The 23,996-nt window shown below is 41.6% G+C and overlaps 2 protein-coding genes across 2 annotated transcripts; one reads left to right on the forward strand and one right to left on the reverse strand.

Moving 5' to 3' along the window:
- Positions 1 to 1,451: 1,451 nt before the first annotated feature.
- Positions 1,452 to 16,574, reverse strand: patl1 (PAT1 homolog 1, processing body mRNA decay factor). The gene is made up of 18 exons (XM_017705168.2): positions 16,431 to 16,574; positions 15,418 to 15,517; positions 14,655 to 15,055; positions 14,304 to 14,384; positions 12,044 to 12,244; positions 11,614 to 11,715; positions 11,365 to 11,451; positions 7,190 to 7,401; positions 6,900 to 7,053; positions 6,610 to 6,727; positions 6,280 to 6,377; positions 6,127 to 6,186; positions 5,845 to 5,984; positions 3,320 to 3,479; positions 2,775 to 2,900; positions 2,490 to 2,581; positions 2,225 to 2,374; positions 1,452 to 1,813 (listed from the first exon to the last, which is right to left on the reverse strand). Exons 1-18 carry the CDS (start codon positions 16,443 to 16,445, stop codon positions 1,792 to 1,794), a joined length of 2,319 nt encoding a protein of 772 aa, XP_017560657.1. The 5' UTR covers positions 16,446 to 16,574; the 3' UTR covers positions 1,452 to 1,791.
- Positions 16,575 to 18,591: 2,017 nt separating this feature from the next.
- LOC108431747 (C-type lectin domain family 4 member E-like) lies at positions 18,592 to 23,753 on the forward strand. The gene is made up of 5 exons (XM_017705102.2): positions 18,592 to 18,714; positions 19,398 to 19,640; positions 20,638 to 20,780; positions 21,931 to 22,031; positions 23,087 to 23,753. The coding sequence occupies exons 1-5, from the start codon at positions 18,597 to 18,599 to the stop codon at positions 23,247 to 23,249; spliced, it is 768 nt and encodes a 255-aa protein (XP_017560591.1). The 5' UTR covers positions 18,592 to 18,596; the 3' UTR covers positions 23,250 to 23,753.
- The last annotated feature ends 243 nt before the right edge of the window (positions 23,754 to 23,996 follow it).

Consider the following 23,996-nt stretch of genomic DNA (forward strand, 5'->3'; position numbering starts at 1 on the left):
TATTGCTAAAAATATATTTTACTTCTCTGGTCTTCTCCTCAGGTCCCAACTCTCAATCTGTGGTTTTCTCAAATAACAACTTCCTCTTGGGAAGCTGACTTTTGATTTACATCAAAAGACAGAAAAAATGTGGGAAATATAGTTTCCTCTATGGAATTATATTGATAATGTCTTAATTTTGTATTTATCCATGTGTTTTTTTGTGGTTGTATAATCATCCCTAGATTCTGCACTGATATGGTCCCTCCGTTTCCAGATGCATTTGTATCTGTGAACCTGACAAGTGTCTTGATAAAAATATAATTTAAAAATTTAATAAAATGCATTTTCCTGCATGTCCTCCAACAATTTTGTGAATCAAATTTCTAAATGTTGGTGTTGATCATCTTTTGAAAGGTATGTTCATACAGTAAGATGTCAGACTACCTTGTACAGGATACAAATAAGAAAGAAAAATGTATTAGATTACATTAAGTAGTTATTTCAGAATCACAACATATTCAGATCCTACTGAGGAATAGATGTGGTGTTGGAGTTAAAGAAGTCTGTTATCTTAAGAATTGCATCTGGTTACATGTTTATTTTTATACCACATATTTCTTAGTAATGCTTCCGCCTGGAAAATGTTTGACATGACTGATCGAGGTTTACAATGAGCCTCCAATTCTGAACTTACTATCTGAATGCACAGTTAAGGTACAATCTTGATTCTAACTATTTTGATACGCATCTGGATTCCCAAGATGTTCATTTGAGAAATACAGATTAGAAACTGAATGGGCTCCAGATGTAACTGCAGGAACAACAGTGCTGTGCAAGTTACAGACCACACTTCATTTCTCTAATTTGTCAAACCAGATGTTTTTCATTTTTCAGTGAAACTGAAAATTACACACAAGCCACAAGTAATATCCTTTATTACAGCTTCCAATTTCTTTTGGGAGACCTGCTTTCACTTTTTTCACTTCTGCCATTCCTGCTTCTCACAAGTAATCCCGAAACACATTAAAGGAGGCTGAGGCCTGGACACTGGGGTGGTCAAATCCATTCCTCTGAGAACACCATCAGCTTCTACCAGGTCTTACATGATTGTTAGGAGTCCCATTCTCTCCATGCTTTTGGAGTTGTAGTTTTAGAAACTTTTCTTTTCCCACTTATTTTATTTTAATGCTTTCCCTGGTTATGCAACTGGATTATCTATCTAATCAGAAACATCTCTTGAAAAATGTCTGCTTAATTGCTGTTTTGACCAGAAATTAAATAAATGAAGGGTGGTCTCAGACTTCAGCACATTACTGTAATACTCTATATTAACAGTGGTCTTCATGTTGTGAGCTACCTGTACGCTCCACGTACGAAATAACCACAAAAGGGATTTCCTGAGATACCTGGATTCCATTTTCCTCCTGCCTATCCTACCAAATAAAGAACAAAAACGCCAAATCAGAGTGTCTTATACAAAAGAAATACTTTTAATTTCATGTTTCATCACAGGCATCAATGTTAACAAGATATTTAAAAATGCAGATTGATATCCTCTCAGTTTCAACCTTCGTCTAACGCTCACACGCGCACACGTACACAGACATTCTGACAGACACACCTAATCCATAACAAGGGAAAAAATAAGAAAGTGACAGTTTTCTGCTGGATTAAAATCATTATCAGCCCTAAACATTACTTCCCACACCCACACAAACAAACCTGTGTGCACACATATGCATGTACACACCCACACAAACATTAACAGTCAGTCTCTCATCAACAGCGACGCAATGTGTGAAGTTACTTCTACCTGGACAAAGCAGAGATCCTGGGAAAAGAGGAAAAAAACAAAACAAAAAGTTAAAAACAAAAAGAGAAGGAATCGGTGGTGACAACCCAAAAACACTAGCAGAGAGGTTAATGACCAGTCTCCGCATCAACATCCCACAAACTATTCCTTATCCAGAAGCGGTTGAAGAGGATGGACAGAAGCGGATGGTCCACCACCTTTCATAATAACTAAATGTGCAGTGTTGCTTTATGAATGCTTTGCTTTTATGTACTGGGCATTTCCAATAACCTTGACAATAACTATACAGAATTTATCAAAGTATTTTTGTTTATGTACTCATATTTCTGCAACCGTATATGCCTTCACACTGGCATGTCATGACTGTGTTCACTTGTACTTTTAATTGTAAGCAACAGAGTAGGTATCTGTGTTGATAAGAAAACTCACTGTAGCTTCTCCTGCAACTGCTCTAGTCTCTGCCTGTCCACATAACGGGAGAAGAGGGAAAGAAGGTTGGGAGGGGTGAAGAGAGGAGGAGAGAGGGAGGACGAGGGGACCTTCAACAGCTCCCTCGTTACTGAGAACACCAACTCTGTCCTGGGTTGAGAAGGCACAAAACACACGGTTTAAAAATAGTTACTGAGGTCCTGCTTCATATCAAATGCAAAGAGAGGCGGAACAGTAGTTTAATGATGGCTAAATAGATGCTTACCATCGATTGTCATCCATGAGCTCACAGTTGGGATCAGAGCTCTGCATTCTCTCCCCCTCGCTCAGAATCAGATAAAGTAGCGTCACGCCAAACTGGGAGAATCAAGTGTAGATGTGTTAATATATTGAAAACCAAACCGAAGCCACTCAATAGCATTTCAACTTCGATTAAGCCTAGCTAATTTGAAGAACACAGTTTTAATTTCTACTGTTTCTCAACTTTTTTGAAATATGCATGTCTTTATTTAATATTTTTATGCAAATTAAGGAAGCAGAGCACACTCACCTTATTTTGCAGCACTCTGGGAAATTGACCCTCACTGCCCTGCAGCTCCTGCAATAGATCAGTGAGGGCGGAGCTAGACATGGACTGGATTATACCTGAAACTGGCTCCACCAACCAGCAAAGGACCTATAAGAGGGACCCAGTATACAATACATGTGAAAAACAACAAATGGCTCTTAATCCACAACAAATGGTATTTTTGGTACCCTCTGTTACGAAATCCCAATAACAGCTACAGGATCAGAAAAAGAGGTAACAAAGGAAATTTCAATATTTTCTGAACAGTGTTACATTATTAAAACTAAAATGAAAAGAAATTGATAATGAACAGAAATGATTTTTTAAACTACAAAGTACTGTGCCAATTATTTTTAGGAGCCCAAGTCAGTCCATTCTTACACAACACAACATTATATGGTGTCAGAAAACACATTTTCAAAACCTTATAAAGCTCCAAATTTTAAAAATTGATTTACCACCAATTCCTCACAGTTACACAAAAGATAAAACTTGTATCAAATCAGGCAAAAGTGGCCTGAGGCTACCTGGTCTTGCTTGTCCTTTTTGGCCAAGGCTGGAAGGTTGCGGGCAATTCCCATGACAACAGCAGCAGCTTGTGGTGGGGGGAGGAAGGGCAGAAGCCTAGAGATGAGGCGTTTCCCCTTACGCACGGACATGATCATCAGACACTGTTCATCACTCACTCTGTGCACGTCGCGCACACACACATACACACACACACACACACACACACACACACACACACACACAGAGAAAAGAATAAGAGCAAACAACATAAACACACTGTAAATGCTCAGGCTCCCGAATTGACAAAATAGAGGAACCTATACAGAGGTCCTTCTATACTCCCCATACAGAGGGATGCTGCAGCTACTTAGTGGCCAGGTTTCCACACAGCTTGTACAAAAAAGTTTTAAATGTTCCACAATTTTATTCAATATTTGCAGTTTCCATCAAGTCTTTATTTGACATTTTAAAATATGTACTTTGGATAGAAAACTTTCTAGGGATAGCTGAAAATACTGATGGATCACGTTCACAGATGACTGTCTACTACAGTATTTAATATAATGTCTCAAACAGGCTACATGATCCAGCTAAAGCTGTTCTGCTCTCGTTTTGGTTTGTCACTCAGTTTAGTTCCTCTTACACATACACTCACCGGCCACTTTATTAGGTACTGTTCAATTGCTTGTTAACACAAATAGCTAAAAGATTGGATGTCAAGTAATTTTCTGCTACTTAACTCAGATAAAACAGAGGTCCTGCTTCTTGGTTCAAAATCAGCTAGAAACAAACTGTCTAACTTAACACTTAACAATTTCTCAGTTGCATCAAGCTCATCTGTAAAAAATCTTGGTGTCGTGATAGACGCTGATCTGTCCTTCGATGCACATATAACTAATATCCCTAGAACATCCTTCCCTAGAACATCCTTTCTGCATCTCTGCAATATCGCTAAATTAAGAAATGCATTATATCTACAGGATGCAGAAAAGCTAGTTCATGCATTCATTACTTCAAGGCTAGATTATTGTAATGCCCTGCTGTCTGGATATCCCAGCAAAAGCCTCAACAAGCTTTAGCTAGTCCAGAATGCTGCAGCCAGAGTCCTCACAAGAACTAGGAAGTTTGACCATATTAGTCCAGTTTTATCAAACCTGCACTGGTTACCAGTTAAATTTCGCATTGATTATAAAATCCTATTACTGATCTATAAAGCTCTAAACTGACTCGCCCCTCAGTACCAGAGTGACCTTCTCTCCCACTATGAACCATCACGCCTACTTAGATCACAAGGTGCTGGCTTACCTATAATTAATAAAGTTACATCAGGGGGGAGAGCTTTCTCATACAAAGCCCCCCTGGAATAATCTTCCTGTTAATGTTCGGGAATCAGACACAGCCTCAGTCTTTAAGTCTAGGCTAAAAACTTACTTGTACAGTCAAGCATTTGGTGATTAGTCTTTCCTGTCAGGTCTAGACCTGCTGGAGCCTCTGCTGCTCTATTATACTGTAATCTGTGGTCAGCCACTCTTTACAGTGTTGTGTTTTTTCTTTCCTTTCTCTGCCGAGCAGATCAGCTGCCCATCCTGTGCGTCTGATGCTGTTGCCTCTTCTGCCTTGACTGGTGCCGCTGCTCACCAGCCTTCTGGACCGGTTTGACTACGACTGAGCTTCTTGCTTTACAACGCTGTGCAGTCCTCACCCTCAGATCTTTTCTTTTCTCACTTTATATAATACTTCATACTAATAATGTTTGCTATCCGGTGTTGACCACAGGAGGATGGGTTCCCCTTCTGAGTCTTGGTTCCTCTCAAGGTTTCTTCCTCTTTTAGGAAGATTTTCCTTGCCACCATCGCCGCTGGCTTGCTCATGGGGCTTGGACCCGGATTTTCTTTTCTTTTCTCTTCTCTCTGTAATACTGATTGTTCTGTAAAGTTGCTTTGTGACAACACCTGTTGTAAAAAGCACTACATAAAATAAATTTTGCTTGCTTGCTTGCTAATCAGCCAATCACATGGCCGCAACTCAATGCATTTAGGCATGTAAAGGTGGTCAAGACAACTTGCTGAAGTGCAGACCGAGCATCAGAACGGGGAAGAAAGGGGCTTTAAGTGACTTTGAACGTGGCATGGTTGTTGGTGCCAGACGGGCTGGTCTGAGTATTTCAGAAACTGCTGATCTACTGGGATTTTCACGCATAACCATCTCTAGGGTTTACAGAGAACGGTCCGAGAAAGAGGAAATATCCAGTGAGTGGCAGCAGTATGGACGAAAATGCCTTGTTGATGTGAGAGGTCAGAGGAGAATGGGCAGACTGGTTCAAGATGATAGAAAGGCAACAGTAACTCAAATAACCACTTGTTACAACCAAGGAAAGCAGAATACCATCTCTGAACGCACAACACGTTGAACCTTGAAGATGGCCTACAGCAAAACGGGGTCCAATCTATTACTAGCAAGCTGTACCTAATAAAGTGGCTGGTGAGTATTTCTCCACTTAATTCTCTACTCATTTTCTCCTCTACTCCTACACTCTCCTTACCGATCATCCCACTCTTTCTCTCTGAGAGAGTTGTAGAGCTGTAGCGTTTGGGTCTTGTGCTGCTCCAGCATTGTTTCTCTTTGCTCCTCAGGGAAGAATTTTTTCTCAAAGTCCTGCACCTCCAGCAACAGACTGTACATCTGCACAGTACATACAGATTGCTCATCGTAAAACGCATTTATTAAAAATGAGCAGAATATAAATGAAGTAGTATACTTTACATACACGTATACATTTTAAAAAATTTAATATGTACAACTATTTTAGTTTGATTCCCCTCACCTTTTCCACAGTGTAAAGGATCTGCCGTCTCTTGTTCCACACCTGCTTCTCTCTCTTCTCCTGTGTAGGCAAATCAAATCAAAGCAAGGCATATTAGGTTCACAGAAGAGAACAAATACACATGTATGCTGTAGAGATAGGAAAAAAGCTAACCTCATCATCAGTGCGAGTAGTTACCACAGCATCTATCATCTTCCTGGGGTTGTTTACACTAGAGACTGTGAGTTTACCCAGAGAACCAGCAAACTGGACTAGAAGACAAACACACATTTGACTTCTGCATTTAAATGTTATGTTGATGTTTCTCTTTTGTCAGCCAACAACATACATAAACTGTGCCTTTTCCAAATCATTTTATGAATGCATACACAACCAAATTTAATTGTCACACTTGTCAATAAGTTACAGCACAAATATTTCTGCCATGCAAAGAATTGATTTTTGCAAAATCTACCACTGGTGTCTGCCATTAGGTGTGCTCACCTGGTCGATAGGTGTGCTCCAGCTTGGCCACCTGCGGCGTGATTAGTTTGGTGGTGTGCTCCTTTTTGCTGCTGTCTCTGTCTCGCTCCTGGCGCTTCTCCATTTTCTCATAATAATTCTAAGCATTCAACATCTCTATTAGTATCAATGGTTAGCATTATCCCTTTGAGGATGAAAGTGATTGTAACGTCAGACCAACGCTAAGAACGCTCTGGGCATTCAGGTGATTAGAGTTAGGGGGGCTGGATTGGGGGCTGACAGTGCAGCAAAGTGGATGTATATGTACAAACCTGGTAGTAGTAGTCGTCCAGGTAAGGGTCAGTGCTCTGGAGCTGCATCATCTGAATGCGAGCCACCCAGTCCTTTTCCTTTTGAGTCATTAGATTACTGTAGGGGTCCCTACTTCTCCTGTCACCACCTCCTCCTCTTCCTCCACCACGATCACTGAAGGGCAATACAACAATACTACATAAAGCAACTTATATTTTGTTCTGTGCATGAATTACAACTAAAATTAAACAAAATAGACAAAGCAATCAACATCAAACATTAATGAGACGACAAGTACTAATGCACACACCCTCTGCTCTGCATCCTCTGAGTGAGCATCCTACGGTGCTGGGGATGGAGGTGAGTAGTGTTGTGCCGGATAGGGGCGTGGTTAGGAGGAGGGGGATGAGGTCCATGAGGGCCCACCCTAGGAGGAGGCTGTCCAAAAAATGGCCTGAAGCCCCCACCCCCACCTGCCAACATTGGCGGAACCGGACCTGGACCCCTTGGGAAAGGTCCAACCTAGAAGATTGGAAAGAAAGAAAGAAAGAAGTGAAAAGATCACTTCAATGTATTCTGTCTAGTGCTGTAATTCTAGCCTTGCACTAGATATAAAATTTCATAGTTAAACCTGAAAATTTTGCATACAAATTATTCCCGCCTTATAGATCAAGCACACGTGTAGCCTTACAGACTATAACCCACTATGTACTGGAATCAAGCATTAATGTGGACTGTCTAGGGAGCCACCAGGACCTGTTTGAGAACCTCTGATGTAAGCCATTCTCTCAATCCTTGCCCAAAATGTGCAAGACAGGACCAGGATTGAGCACCCCTGCTCTAGCCTGTATTATTTGGCAGTTTCTCACCACAAAGGTTTTTTTTTTTGTTGGACACATTTAGGCTCATTCTCAGCCTAGCAAAAGCATTCATAAATTTACAGGAAAGCTGAAAAATCATGTGCATCAGATGAGCTTGAGGCTGGAACTCGAACTCAGCAAAGCAAAGAGCTGCACATTCTCTGCACACACCACAGAACACATCTCATTTTGGCTTACCGTCACCAACTATCCTCTCTCAAACATGATTATCTAAATTTGTGTAAACAGGGCACCAGTCTGTAGGCTGCTGGCTAAACTAACGACAAAATCCAACCACCACAAACCTGGTTTGCTTTTGCCTTTCTATCCCTCTGACATCACCCTTCCAGAATTTGAATCACTATTTTGAAATCATCTAAACTTGTGTCAGTGCTTTAGTTGACCAGTATCAAACAAGTCCTGTGGTGGGCAGAGAATGTGCTGCCATATATATATATATATATATATATATATATATATATATATATATATATATATATATATATATATATATATATATATATATACATACACACACATACATACATACATACATACACACACACACACACGTATATAATTATTATATATATATATATATATATATATATATATATATATATATATATATATATATACACACACACACACACACACACACACACACACACACACACACACACATACATACACACACATGTGTGTGTGCGCAATTTTTATCTATCTATCTATCTATCTATCTCAAAAAAATAAAAGGGAACACTTAAACAACACAATATTAGTCCAAGTAAAATCAAACTTCTATGAAAACAAACTGTCCACTTAGAAAGCAACACTGACAATCAATTTCACAGCTGTTGTGCAAATGGAATAGACAACTGGTAGAAATTATTGGCAATTAGCAAGACACACTCAATAAAGGAGTGGTTCTGCAGGTGGGGACCACAGACCACTTCTCAGTACCTTTCTGCTTTCTGGCTGATGTTTTGGTCACTTTTGAATGTTGGTGGTGCTTTCACACTCGTGGTAGCATGAGACGGACTCTACAACCCACACAAGTGGCTCAGTTAGTGCAGCTCATCCAGGATGGCACATCAATGAGAGCTGTGGCAAGAAGGTTTGCCGTGTCTGTCAGCGTAGTGTCCAGAGGCTGGAGGCGCTACCAGGAGACAGGCCAGTACAACAGGAGGCGTGGAAGGCCGTAGAAGGGCAACAACCCAGCAGCAGGACCGCTACCTCTGCCTTTGTGCAAGGAGGAACAGGAGGAGCACTGCCAGAGCCCTGCAAAATGACCTCCAGCAGGCCACAAATGTGCATGTATCTGCACAAACTGTTAGAAACCGACTCCATGAGGATGGTATGAGGGCCCGACGTCCACAGATGGGGTTTGTGCTCACAGCCCAACACCTTGCAGGACGCTTGGCATTTGCCAGAGAACACCATGATTGGCAAATTCACCACTGGCGCCCTGTGCTCTTCACAGATGAAAGCAGGTTCACACTGAGCACATGTGACAGACGTGACAAGAGTCTGGAGACGCCGTAGAGAGCGATCTGCTGCTTGTAACATCCTTCAGCACGACCGGTTCGGCAGTGGGTCAGTAATGGTGTGGAGTGGCATTTCTTTGGCAGGTGCTCACCAGAGGTAGCCTGACTGCCATTAGGTACCGAGATGAGATCCTCAGATCCCTTGTGAGACCATATGCTGGTGCGGTTGGCCCTGGGTTCCTCCTAATGCAGGACAATGCTAGACCTCATGTGGCTGGAGTGTGTCAGAAGTTCCTGCAAGATGAAGGCATTGAAGCTATGGACTGGCCCGCCCGTTCTCCAGACCTGAATCCGATTGAGCACATCTGGGACATCATGTCTCGCTCCATCCACCAACGCCACGTTGCACAGTTGCACTGTCCAGGAGTTGGCGGATGCTTTAGTCCAGGTCTGGGAGGAGATCCCTGAGGAGACCATCTGCCACCGCATCAGGAGCATGCTCAGGCGTTGTAGGGAGGTCATACAGGCACGTGGAGGCCACACACAATACTGAGCCTCATTTTGACTTATTTTAAGAACATCACATCAAAGTTGGATCAGCCTGTCGTGTGTCGTTGGATCAGCCTGTCGTTTTTCCACTTTAATTTTGTGTGTGACTCCAAATCCAGGCCTCCATTGGTTAATAAATTTGATTTCCATTGATTATTTTTGTGTGATTTTGTGGTCAGCACATTCAACTTTGTACAGAACAAAGTATTCAATGAGAACATTTCATTCATTCAGATCTAGGATGTGTTACTTGAGTGTTCCCTTTATTTTTTTTGAGCAGTGTATATATATGCATATTGTGTGTGTGTGTGTGTGCGTGCGTGTAAAATAAATGCTAGACAAGACAGCAAAAAGCGTTTACTCACAGACAGCTGCAGAGTTTACAGTGTATGATAGCTAATATAGTTTTGCTTAAATTAGGTTCTGCTCTATAGGTCACCTAGCTAATCAATTAAATATACATACAAATGGCATTATGGGAGTGGGAGGGTATAGTAACAAACTGGACTAGGATAAGAACACTGATGCCTTCTACAAGAAGGCCCAAAGTTGTCTCTATTTTCTGAGGCGCTTGAGATCCTTCAACATCTGCCAGACTATGCTCAGGATCTTCTATGAGTCTGTGGTGGCAAGTGCCATCCTCTATGCTGTTGCATGCTGGGGAAGCAGGCTGAAGGTGGCAGATGCCAACAGACTCAACAAATTTATCCATGTTGTGGGTTGTTTGTTGACAGCAGTGTCAGAGAGAAGGATGCTGTCTAAGCTGCAGTCCATTATGGTCACTATATGACACAGTGATGAGACATAGGAGCTCATTCAGTGCAAGACTCATTCTACCAAAATGCACCACAGAGCGCCACAGGAAGTCATTCTTACCTGTGGCAATCAAACTCTAACTCCCCCCTCAGTATGTGATTCATCTGTGCAATACTCAATACCAAACTGTACCGTTCACATGTTGATTAATAATAATAATAATAATAATAATAATAATAATAATAATAATAATTCTGTGCAGTAACTCAGAGGTGCAATAAATTAAATTGCTTTATACAAGATGTTTCATATTTATTATCAGTCACTGCCACTTTACTGTATTCATAAGAATTTAAATCTCATGTACATATTGCTAATTTTCTTTTTGTTTTAAATTATTTAAGTGTTTATTCTTTCACATAAATGGTTACAACTGTAATAATGGCAATTTCCCTCTGGGATCAATAAAGTATTCTCATTCTGATAATGAAAATATTGCCACAGTTTTATCTTGAGATGAGTTTCAACTACAAAAGCAGGATTTTAGCCACATGGTTTTATTCAACTGCCAGTCTGCCACTACCACCTGCACTCCTATTTAGCTCAATGATATGTCAGTGTCCACCATTGCAGTGTTATCAGGTCCTCCAGCAAGCTAAGCTGAGTCTATGGAAGAAGGGTGCTTATTTCATATCTATTCATTATTCAATGGGCCATGAGTATTTTAACCCAGAAACACGTGTCCAAGTAGGCTAATTGCATATTAGATACAAAACACTATAGGCTAGTGAGTGTTAGTGACTTCTACTCAGTTTTCACAACTTGAGCCTTACCTGAGAGTTAAGCAACTGGGCCCTTTGTATCTGAGACAGGACTGGACCAACTCCAGCAGGGAAGGGAGGACGACACAATGGAGAGTTCTGCGCGAGAGATAAAAGAAAAGCATGTAAAAAGTGTTTTTACTCTTTGTTTGTCAAGTGTTCAGAACAAAACATTAACAACTAAAATCCAAAAGAAAAGGGAAAAAGAAGGACCAAATCTAAGTGGGAAGGGAGATGACCGTGTACTTCAGGGGCACTCACAGCAATGTTGAGGAGGGTGTTGGGGGAGAGGCGCTCAGGGAAGGGATGGGGATAGCGGTGTGGCACTGGAGCTCTCACATGCACAGCAGTAGGATGGTGAATCTGGTGAGAGAGAACACCATACTGATCTACACTCAGCTCTATCCAATTATAACAATGATCATTAGCAAGAAATCCAATAAGTAATGATGAACACTAAAATAGACCGAGAAACCTCAGATCACAAATATACCCTGCATTCATATCATTGTACACAGCTTATAAATATGATTTAAACAACCTCCTGTCTGCACAGGACAGCAAGGCAAACAACATTATCAGCAGACAACAGTGGCCCACAAGTTAAGCTAGTGCACAGTTGATGTCAATATACCCATTGTCTGTAGTTTGCGACTTCTCAATTATCAGCTCAAAACCATGTCTGATGTACCTGCTGATTCAAGGCATGTCCCATGGGTTGTTTAGGAGGGGTTCCAATAGGTACTGCTCTTACTGGTGGACTTCCAATCACAGGTGAAGAGGAACGGGGAGGCAGTACTCTTTCAGACAAATCCCTACCGTCCTCTCTGTTGACCTGAGGTGTCCGTTTTGGAAGCCCCACCTCTTTGATGATGGACAGCAGTGGAGAGTCCTATGAAAGGGGGGAAAGAAAAAGAGAGAGAAAAAAAATAATAATAAATCAGTACTAGTAAAGAAAAACAAGGCAAACTTTAAGGGACAAAAGTGGATCAAGAGAATAAAATAAAATCTCATAAAAACAGAAATAAAACTGTCAATATCTTGCATGTCCTAGAAGCTTATCACTGTTGTCGGAAGAAAACCTTGCATCTCCAAAATACACTGCTCAAAAAAATAAAGGGAACACTCAAATAACACATCCTAGATCTGAATGAATGAAATATTCTCATTGAATACTTTGTTCTGTACAAAGTTGAATGTGCCGACAACAAAATCACACAAAAATCATCAATGGAAATCAAATTTATTAACCAATGGAGGCCTGGATTTGGAGTCACACACAAAATTAAAGTGGAAAAACACACTACAGGCTGATCCAACTTTGATGATGTCCTTAAAACAAGTCAAAATGAGGCTCAGTATTGTGTGTGGCCTCCACGTGCCTGTATGACCTCCCTACAACGCCTGGGCATGCTCCTGATGAGGGGGCAGATGGTCTCCTCAGGGATCTCCTCCCAGACCTGGACTAAAGTATCCGCCAACTCCTGGACAGTCTGTGGTGCAACGTGGCGTTGGTGGATGGAGCGAGACACAATGTCCCAGATGTGCTCAATTGGATTCGGTTCTGGAGAACGGGCGGGCCAGTCCATAGCTTCAATGCCTTCATCTTGCAGGAACTGCTGACACACTGCAGCCACATGAGGTCTAGCATTGTCCTGCATTAGGAGGAACCCAGGGCCAACCGCACCAGCATATGGTCTCACAAGGGGTCTGAGGATCTCTTCTCGGTACCTAATGGCAGTCAGGCTACCTCTGGTGAGCACATGGAGAGCTGTGCAGCCCTCCAAAGAAATGCCACTCCACCCCATTACTGACCCATCGCCAAACCGGTCATGCTGAAGGATGTTGCAGGCAGCAGATCGCTCTCCGCGGCGTCTCCAGACTGTCACGTCTGTCACATGTGCTCAGTGTGAACCTGCTTTCATCTGTGAAGAGCACAGGGCGCCAGTGGTGAATTTGCCAATCCTGGTGTTCTCTGGCAAATGCCAAGCGTCCTGCACGGTGTTGGGCTGTGAGCACAACCCCCATCTGTGGCCCTCATACCATCCTCATGGAGTCGGTTTCTAACAGTTTGTGCAGACACATGCACATTTGTGGCCTGCTGGAGGTCATTTTGCAGGGCTCTGGCAGTGCTCCTCCTGTTCCTCCTTGCACAAAGGCAGAGGTAGCTGTCCTGCTGCTGGGTTTTTGCCCTCCTACGGCCTCCTCCACATCTCCTGGTGTACTGGCCTGTCTCCTGGTAACGCCTCCAGCCTCTGGACACTACGCTGACAGACACAGCAAACCTTCTTGCCACAGCTCGCATTGATGTGCCATCCTGGATGAGCTGCACTACCTGAGCCACTTGTGTGGGTTGTAGAGTCCGTCTCATGCTACCACGAGTGTGAAAGCACCACCAACATTCAAAAGTGACCAAAACATCAGCCAGAAAGCAGAAAGGTACTGAGAAGTGGTCTGTGGTCCCAATAATTTCCACCTGTTGTCTATTCCATTTGCACAACAGCATGTGAAATTGATTGTCAATCAGTGTTGCTTCATAAGTGGACAGTTTGATTTCACAGAAGTTTGATTTACTTGGAGTTATATTGTGTTAAGTGCTGCCTTTATTTTTTTGAGCAGTGTAGTAACTTTACAGGAGAAAGAAAAAACATTTCACTTTCAATGTAAGTGAATGGAACTAGAATTTTTCCCATGTCATTTTGGGTAATTTCTTTTAGACCATTCATCATAAAATTTACAAACAATGTAAAGAGAAACAGATACTTCCAAATTATGTCAAAAACTGAAAATTGGATATATATTTCTTCCGACAGCAAGGTTATGCTCCTATTTATCTGCATAATGTAATTTAAGTAGGTCACCACGAAACATATAGTAACAAGCAATTTAATAACTTTTAACCATTACCAAAATAAGAAATATTATAGACATCTTTCTAAAGGGTGCTGTACCTCCATGTGAGGGACAAGCCCAGGGGTAACACTAACAGGTCCAAAACCCATACTGCTCTCCCAAATACTGTGAGAGTTCATCTGTTAAAGATAGAAACACAGAGAGAAAAAAAATAAGTCAGTCATATATACACAAGATCTTTACATAAATTATTCATATGAATTTATACATAAATAAAACACCAAAAAAATTGTTAGTTCTTTTCACTAAACAGGGAATGTTTTATTCCATTTTTACCATCATTCTCCAAACATTTAACTCCAATTTCATGTTCACACTAACAAAAGGCAGACATCTGATCAAAAACAGGATGGAGAGGTGGGAAAAACTAAGTAAAACTGCAAGCTCACCTGCTGCAACGGTGTGGCCCCTCTATGCAGCATGTGCTGCTGTTGCTGGTAGCTAAGCAACGAGGTGTGCATTCCACTCAACGGTGGAGGAAGTGCCTGATTGGGAGGCGCAGATGGTTGGAGGCTAGACCTATCTGGCTCAGCAGCACCCACTCCGGCGATGGCAGGATCAGAGCCAAGGATGAGGAGAGACAGTGACTCGGCCAGGTCACCTCCAGCCTTTTCCTCTAAACCAGGAGGAGGGAGTGAGGAAGAAGAGGATGGAGGGAAAGTGGAGCGGAGGGTTGCACTGTCCGCAGGAGGACGGGCTGAGGCAGAGGCGTCACCACCTTCCAGCAGCCCATCCCGCACTCTCTCATCCAGCTCTGCCAGCCGGGCATGCTCCTCCTGCCAGTCATCGTCTGTGGGCAAAGGAGGGGTGGGGGGTGGTTAATACTATACAGTAAGGTTCATTTAAGGACAGGCAATAAGAAACTCATTACCAATCATTCTGAAGAATAGCAGTTGAGCCGAATTATGTATGTATTGCTGTGTACTTCATAGTGACCAACAGCAAGTCATGCTATTTTTGGATACCAGTAAAATAACAGTCATAGTTGATATAATGTTAGTTTAGTATCAGCCACTATATCCAAAAGATAAGCAAAGCAATCATGAATCTCTCTCATTTGGAAAAATGGCTTTGTGCCTAGTTGAAATTTCACATCAAATCAAGCTATTAACTGGTGAAACAACACTAAAAACACATGCTGCCAGGGCTTACCAATTGCCCCAGCCCCAAAGGTGTCATCATTAAACTGGTCAATTTCATCTTCCTCCTCTACCAGTCCCTCCTCCTCCAGGGTGCAATCATCATCAAAGGACTGGAGCCAGACAGAAATAAAAGCGAGATCAGGCACAAGAGCGGCATTAAAAATGCAGATACCAATCAAAGAAGACAGCAATCGGTCAACTAGAAGGGGAGCTGGAAAAGAAGTGTGTCAGAGGAGCTAAGCACAAAGATCATAAGCAGAGGGCTCTGCAGGGGCTGAGATGGGCAGCCTTTCTAGGTCAAGACCACCATATCCAATTTCGTCGCTGGTAAACAAAATGTAGCCGCAGTGCAATCTCCGAGTAATGTAGCTTACCTACTGCTGCAAAGTACACTGAACCTGGCTTAAAACATTTTACAGATGAGAATGCTAGTAACTCGGTAGCTCGGTTTCTGATGAGGAAGAAAATCTTAATGCAACTACTAGAGTAACTGAAGTAGGTTACATGTTAAAAAGGTTGAACAACCCCACGGAGCGAGAGAAGAGTAGACATACCAATTTGACTTTATAAGGGCTTGATTTGAACCTAAGATTTTACAATATGACCCGAGAAAGACTGCATTAGCCAGCTAGGTTAGCCAAGTAGGATCTAGTTGCCCAGCTGTAACTCTTAGTTAGTTAACACTAACTAGTTTTAGCATTGAATGCTAATCGCGCGTATCAAACATAAATAACAACCTTGACTTGACCACACATTCTACATTTTCAGCGCTGTAATTCAGTTTCAGCCCATGTACTTCGGTAATTCCGGCGATAGCGATGTGCGAGACACGGCTTCGCTAACGTTAGGCCTCAGACAAAACTCGGCTAGCCGTTAGCGTTAGTCGGCTAGCTGGCCGCGTCGATAAACAACGACCTAATTTATACGAGCAATGTCCGCAGAGGACTCGGGGTCGCGCTTCCTGGCACGTTAGGCTAAAATCCGCGATGCGAAGACGAACACAAAAAGCGGCGAACATCTCACCTGAAAACGAAACATATATCAGCAGTCAGAAACGTTAGCTAGCTAGCTTAGCTCGATTTGCCCAAGCGCCACCGCTGCGCGAGACATCACGCGCACAGAAGGATTCCTCGTGAACGCGCCTCACGTCGCTCGTGAACGCGCTTCGTGCTGCTTACTTTATGGGTGACGCGCGGGTTTGTAGACCTACCGCGGTGAATTCAGCAGCGGTGGGATATACTGTGGTAAACGGTCCATGGGAACCTATAAAAGAGCTCAGTGATCAAAATCATGTTGTGTTTTTGGGAGCGGTCACAAGCCTGGTTCCTGTAAAAGTGTTAAAACTGCTTGGAATATTGTTTTCATGTGGATAGGATGGGTATTGGGACGCCTCGCGCTATAGAGGCCTCAGTAAGATAAGCTGCCATTAATCAGCCTAATGTTATTACATCCATACAGACATTATTAGGCCTGGTATGAAACATAATCTTTAAAACAGTCCAATAAAAAACATGCTGAATGATCTGTGCCCTTGTGGTAGTTATATATAATAGGTTCATTAGAACGGCTCTTCATCATACTTTATATACTTTATATATACATACTTTGCCACCTGTTTTGATACCCATTTTAACATCCCCCTTGTCTCCTCTGGGAAGATAAGATAAGATAGACTTTAATTATCCCACTGGGGGAAATTTGCATTGTTACAGCAGAATACACAGTAAGCAGATAAAAAGCAGTAAGTAGACAAAGATGTGCATCAAACTACAAAATATAAGATATACTATAGAAATAAATAAATAAACAAGGCGTCTTAGCAGAAGAATATAAACAATAAAATAGAATTAAGAAACTACAAATTTACAGTTTACACATGCAGTTGTATGGATATTGACATTTCTGAGTAGGTAATGACTAGATATTGTCCAGAAATTGTAGATATTGCACAGTAATAATTACAGATATTACACAGAACTTGTGTATGTATTGCACTTGTACCATTCTGTCAGCAGCAGATATTGCACATTAATTAGAGGTAGGATAACATATAGGTCTATGTGGTGTGTTCCTGATAGAGTGCACTATGATAGAGTGAGGTGTGAATCCATAGTGTGTTTATGACGGAGAGTGTCTGAGTCTCTGCTTGGGGAGGTTCTGATTGTAGAGCCGAACAGCCGTTGGGACAAAGGAGCTGCGCTATCTCTCTTTTCCGCATCGCAGGGAGAGAAGCCTGTCGCTGAAGGAGCTGCTCAGTGCTGCAACTGCCTCCTGTAGTGGGTTAGAGGGGTTGTCCATTATGGATGCAAGCTTGGCCAACATCCTCCTCTCCACCACCTCCCCCACTGTGCCCAGAGCACAGCTCGGGACAGAACTAGCCTTCCCTGAAGCCATCTTAAAGGAGAATTCCACTGATTTTTAAAAAAGAATTCTACACAACTCTGTCATGTAGATATAAGCAGTCAATAAAGTGAAGTGGTTCATTGCAGACAAACCTACAGACTCAAAGACAACGATTTCTTTGCTGTGGTGGCACATTTCACACCAAACCACCACAAATTCCACTGATTTTTACTTATCCACCATGAATGCCTACATTGTAATGACTTGCTGATGCAGACATTTAGGAAAAATTCTGGAATTACATTTTAAGGTCTGCACTGTTGCTTTATTAGCTCAAATAAGGCTTGATAGGTGCTAGCCATGCCTTTAGCTTGCCAACTAGCACGCTAAAAGCATGGCTTGCAACAATAAAAAGAAAGACAACGTACCACATTTACTTGCTCTTGGTATATACACACAGTTCCATATAAGTACATTTCTTCATCTACATTTTGATCAGCATCACTTTAGTCATTCACATTTGGCTGCTAACTCCTTTTTTAAGGCAGCTGTATTCTGTTCTCATAGGGGCAACACTTCGTTTTGCTTTATTTAGAACATAACACAGTGATGGAGACTAACCATCTCCAGTTTCTGTTCTGATGTTCCACTGCACTTCTATAGGGGACTCAGTGATGTGCAAGCAAAATAAACCAAACTTCAATTTGGAGAAGTTTCACTAACACAGAAATGAGAACATTTAATGCCTCTCCTAGAGGAATAGGCTACGCTTAGAAGCACATGACACAACCGTCATAAATGGGCTGACAGGAAAGCAGTAGTTTCATTCTGCATGCAACAGTCCACATGGAGACTAGGAAAGATGGAGATTCTGAGAGCATCTATGTGAATGTAGAGGACAATGGGACCATTCACAGTGAGGTCTATGAGAACTTCTGTCCAGATATAGCAATACTGAAAGCAGGTAAATATGAATTCAAATCACACTGCTTATTGGAATGGTTCAAATGTACACCAGACAGTAAATCATCCAAGACATGAGTGGTATCTGAAAGGAAGCAAACCTCAGATGCCAAACATGACTCGGCCTAATTACTATGTTTGTAATAATGGTAAATGATAAGGGTAAATGTGTGAATATACGTACATTTTTTGGTAAACCTTTTAAAAAAGATATTCACCTGAGATTGTTACTAAAATATGATATATATATATATATAAAGCTTCTATATATAGCTTCTATATAACCATGACACTTATTTATGAACTTTTATGATATCTGGTCATGGTCAGTGGTTGCCCTATTGTGGACAAGGTAGAATTGAGTGTATATACAGTGCAACAAAAGATGGGCTACAGTCAGTAGCTGTACACCTATAAAGTGCCCCTATATGATAAAATGACCATTGAGTGTAGCTACAAGGTAGGTATACCTAATAAACTGCTAGTTTAGTGTAGGTTCTAGAGTCTCTGCTTTTGTCTGGCCACTGCACTGGAGCTTTTAAGTAAAATATAGAAATCACAGCTGCAGGTGGTGTGTTGCCCATCCCCCATCACCATTTCTCTGTCAGCTCTAAAATATCTTTACCTTGAATCTGAAAAGCAGTAGTGGAAGTCTAACCATATTGCTACTATAAACTCCTCCAGGTTCTGAGGCTGTTGCTGAGGGGAGGCAGGTACGCTCTGGTAGGCCAGCTACAGTGTGTCTGGGGCTGCTTTGTGTTCTCCTGCTGGCTGTTATCACAGGCCTGAGTGTAACACATAATGCAGAGAAAGAGCAGTTATGGAACAGGTACAACAACGTGACCATGGAATTAGGCCAGTTACAGAGCAGCTTTGACAATCTGACCATAGAAAGAGATGGACTTCAGAGACAGCGTTCTAACATTGGTGAGTTCAGAGACATTTCTGATTGATGAATGTTTGGTATTAGTCTTGAACATTTAAAGAACATGTTGTAATAGTAACCCAACACAGGCTACTAATGAGGGCTACAAATGTTGGAAATACACTTTGGTAGTGGAGTGGTAGTGAGTAGGGTTGCCCCCCTGTAAATTAGACCACAGCCAATGCTGAAATGTATCTCATATTTGTTTAAAATGTTTTTTTTATATACATTTGCTCATAATGAGCTCATCATTCATGCATTCATTCAATCATGCTTGATTTCTCTGATAATAAACCTGAAATAAAACTTTCAATAAAGGCCCTGAAAATTCAGTTTGTGGATGATGGCCTGCACTTTAAAAGAGCACTCCGGCCAAAATGTAAATGTAACCATTGCTTCATCATTTGTGAATGTTCCTACTTGCTTGTTACTATGGCACCACAGTGATCTCTAAAACGGGGATCTGAAATTCACATTACTGGGGGTCACTGGACACTGGCCACTCTCAGAAAAACAGGTAGGAAACCATCACTAGGGCAGTACCCCTCCTGTAACTGGGTGGTACCCTCAAGGGCACATCTCAGTACCTTTAGTTGGGGAACATAACTGTACCATAATTGTATTTTCTAAGACTCCACACACCCCGTCTCGTCTCCAAGCTTTTATTTTATTGTTCTGTTTTAAAACATTCGGTTATAAAAAGATACAAATACGTATGTTTCACATGGAAAAAAATCTTTAAGGTATACAGTTGGGCTTTAAAACTACTGTTGTACCTTTGAGGGAACATTCACATTGTTTGTGCTTTGAACGAAAAATGTACCTGCAGAGACATAAAGGTACACCAATGGACGAAAAAACAAAAATGGATACAAATTTACAAATTCTGTCAAACTGATGAGACTGAAGGTTAGAATGCTACATGCCTAAATATAACGTAACATGACAAACAGTTTTAGACCATAGTGTCCCTTTTACTTTATATTCACTTTCCTTCAGAAATATTGTGTCCACATGGTTGGAGAAGGTTTAAGTCCAGCTGTTACTACATTTCCCACAACATAAACACCTGGGATCAGGGTAGACAGGACTGCAGAAGAAAAGAAGCAGACCTGGTCATCATCAACAGCAGAGAGGAACAGGTGATGGTGTACTTAGAAATGATATTTTGATGATTCTTTCCAAAGCAAACAGTTTTCACTGGCTGAAAGAGGAACCAAGAACATTAGTAGTAATTGTCTACAAGCCTTTGAAGTATGATGCTCATTTTATTGATGAATTGCAACTTTTTTATGTGCAAAATGTGCTCTGCACCATCTGATTCTGTAGATGTTTTGCCGGATTAGTCCAACTCTAATAGAGAGAATGTAGAAAGGCCAGCTTCAAACCAAGCTTCAAAACTGTAAAACCAAGCTTCAAATTCACACAGACATCTTCAAAGATTGTCCCACTTTTCACAATAATGTAAAATCCTTTATATAATAGTGTAATGAGGAGCGATGAGGAGGCGGACGCATGTGTGGAGACAAACGAGATTTATTCAGGGGAAATCCATAATCAGGGTCGAGACAGTCCAGGGTCAAGGAGCCAATACAGAGAGCAGGAGGGACAGACATGACGAGAAAGAAACCGGATCAAACAAACAACGGAGGCCAGAATAACGAATACCAAACAATACAAAACACTTCAAACATAAACCAAACAGCACAGGCATACAATACATACATCCAAAGACCAACAAACACAAGGAGCAAACAGGGCTTAAATACAAACAGGGATAATGACAGAACAGATACATATGGAAAACACAGGTGGCAACGATCAGGGGCGGAGTCAGAAAACAAGGGGGCTGGACTGGGACGGAATCAAAAACAAAGAAAGCACGTGGACTAGACCAAAACAGAAAAGCACATGGTAGACTGGGAGGGGCCAATCGTGACAAATAGCAATATACTGTTTACCATTGGTTGACACAATCACCTGTATATATTGCCTCTGAATTAGTGTTACCTGAGAGATGTAATGAGCAAAATGTCCCTATTTGAGCAGCTTTCAGCTCAGTTTAAAACACTGTTAACTGATGTTTCATTTCAACAATAGAATCATGTTTTTAATTTCAATTCTGCTACACCTCTTTACATTATCACTTTAAAAAATGTATCTTTGCATTTTCTCATTTATAAACAACTTTAAATGACCTCAGTGGAGGTCATAAGTAAACTTGCTTTGCCTTATCTTGCGTTACCTGTAGATGTGTGTAAAACATTTAAGGTAATTTTTTGTACCATTAAGGTTTTTGTTTCTGGACTGGCGAGCAACTTCTGGATTGGTCTGTCTGTCCGTGACCATTTGAGGCAGTGGAAATGGGTGGACGGCACATTGCTCATATCTGGGTAAGCTAAGATCAAACTCTAAACCAAAGATTTGCCCTTTAGACTAATAAATTAAAAATGTAAACTATGAACCTGGATATATGAACATATACATTCTGTCAATGTAATCAGGTGACTACCAATCAGATTACAGATTTAGGTTCTAATCAGTAACATAATAATGGATGGCATGGTGATGTGGTGGGTAGCGTTGTCGCCTCACAGCATGAAGGGCCTGGGTTCAATTCCCCAGCCAGGTGACCAGGGTCCTTTCTGTGTGGAGTCTGCATGTCCTCCCCATGTCTGCGTGGGTTTCCTCCCACAGTCCAAAGACATGCGGTCAGGCCAATGTGTGTGACTGTCTGCTCTGCAATGGGTGTATCCTGCCTTCCGCAGCTGGGATAGGCTCCAGCACCCCTCCACCCCGTGCCCCTCAGGGAGAAGTGGCTTAGAAAGTGTGTGTGTGTGTCAGTAACATAATGCGTTTGTAATCTAAGTATTGGTCTCTGATAACTTGCTGTTTATGAAATTGGCTGCTTTCCCTCGTTGAATGTAATTCCCAACAATACCTGCTTCCCTACTGGATAACATGCTGTCATATGCTATTTTAAATATGTATGTTCCTTTATGTCTGAACCCAATTTTCCATCTTGATACATGCATGCAAAGCCAGTAGAGGGTGCCAATGTACTGACAAATCTGGTTTAGTAACTGTAAGGGCCTGAATCACATGTTGTTGTTCTTTTCTCCTGAGGTTCATTTATGACAGTTGGGTGGGTTTATATACCAAACAGTGACTTCTTTAGATTCAAACAGGCTGTTTTTGTTACTGTGCCTTTAAGGCTGCTACATGTAAATAACCTCTATTCTGATTGGCTGCCTTCCATTGTACCTCATTTGAAATGGAGTCTGGGCTGAGACATTCCTTTTAACTTCAGTGTGAACAGGCAAAGCCCATGTTGGTTGTAGGCTGAATAGGCAGATATACTGTATGGAAATGCACTGATTTTTCTGTGACATCACAAAAGCATTCTCCTTCATTGTTTTTGGATATTTGTCTCGATGTGTTGTTCTAGGTATTGGATGATAGGAGAACCAAATTATTATACATACTGGAACTCTGGAACTTTCATACATGAGGGCTGTGTGCAGGTAGCCTCTAAGAGTTTATCCAACTGGAGAGATGTGCGATGTGACAACCTGTACACCTGGATATGTGAGAAGATGACTCAATGTTAATTAAGTAAAGGACAACTTTCAGACTGCTCGTTCATTTTCTTCTGCTTCTTTTACTTACTAAGTCTTATCTACTGCTTATTAATTTGACTATTAACTTGTAATAAATGTGAGTGATGCATAGGACACTTTGAAATCCGATCTGATTGGCCAGAGCGTTCAGACTGAGATGCATCTGTGGAAATCCAATCGGAGCATTTTAGCATCACATTTCAAACCTCCTTCAAATGTTTTTTGCAACTTATTTGCAAAAATCAGATTTCATGTGTTTTTGGTGTCCAGACTAGCAGAAACAATCTGGATATACCAACAATCAGATTTAGGCTGAACAAGGCCTTTGATGCTCCTACCTTGCTGGTCCACCTTGTAGATGTAAAGTCAGAGACGACAGCTCATCAGGTGCTGCAGTTTGTGTTGGTCATGCTCTAGTCCTTCATCAGTGGTCACAGGACGCTGCTCACAGAACGCTGTTTGTTGGCGGACTAGCAATGGCACCTTTGTCTGTTTCTACGCTGATTGTCCATTTTATCAGCTCCACCTACTATATAGCTGCACTTTGCAGTTCTACAATTACAGATTGTAGTCCATCTGTTTCTCTGATACTTTGTTAGTTTTTAAACACCTCAGTGTCACTGCTGGACTGAGAATAGTCCACCAACCAAAAATATCCAGCCAACAGCGTCCTGTGGGCAGTGTCCTGTGACCACTGATGAAGGACTAGAGGATGTCTGACACAAACTGTGCAGCAGC

Source organism: Pygocentrus nattereri, chromosome 22 (assembly GCF_015220715.1).
Source record: "Pygocentrus nattereri isolate fPygNat1 chromosome 22, fPygNat1.pri, whole genome shotgun sequence".
Taxonomy (NCBI): Eukaryota; Metazoa; Chordata; class Actinopteri; order Characiformes; family Serrasalmidae; genus Pygocentrus; species Pygocentrus nattereri.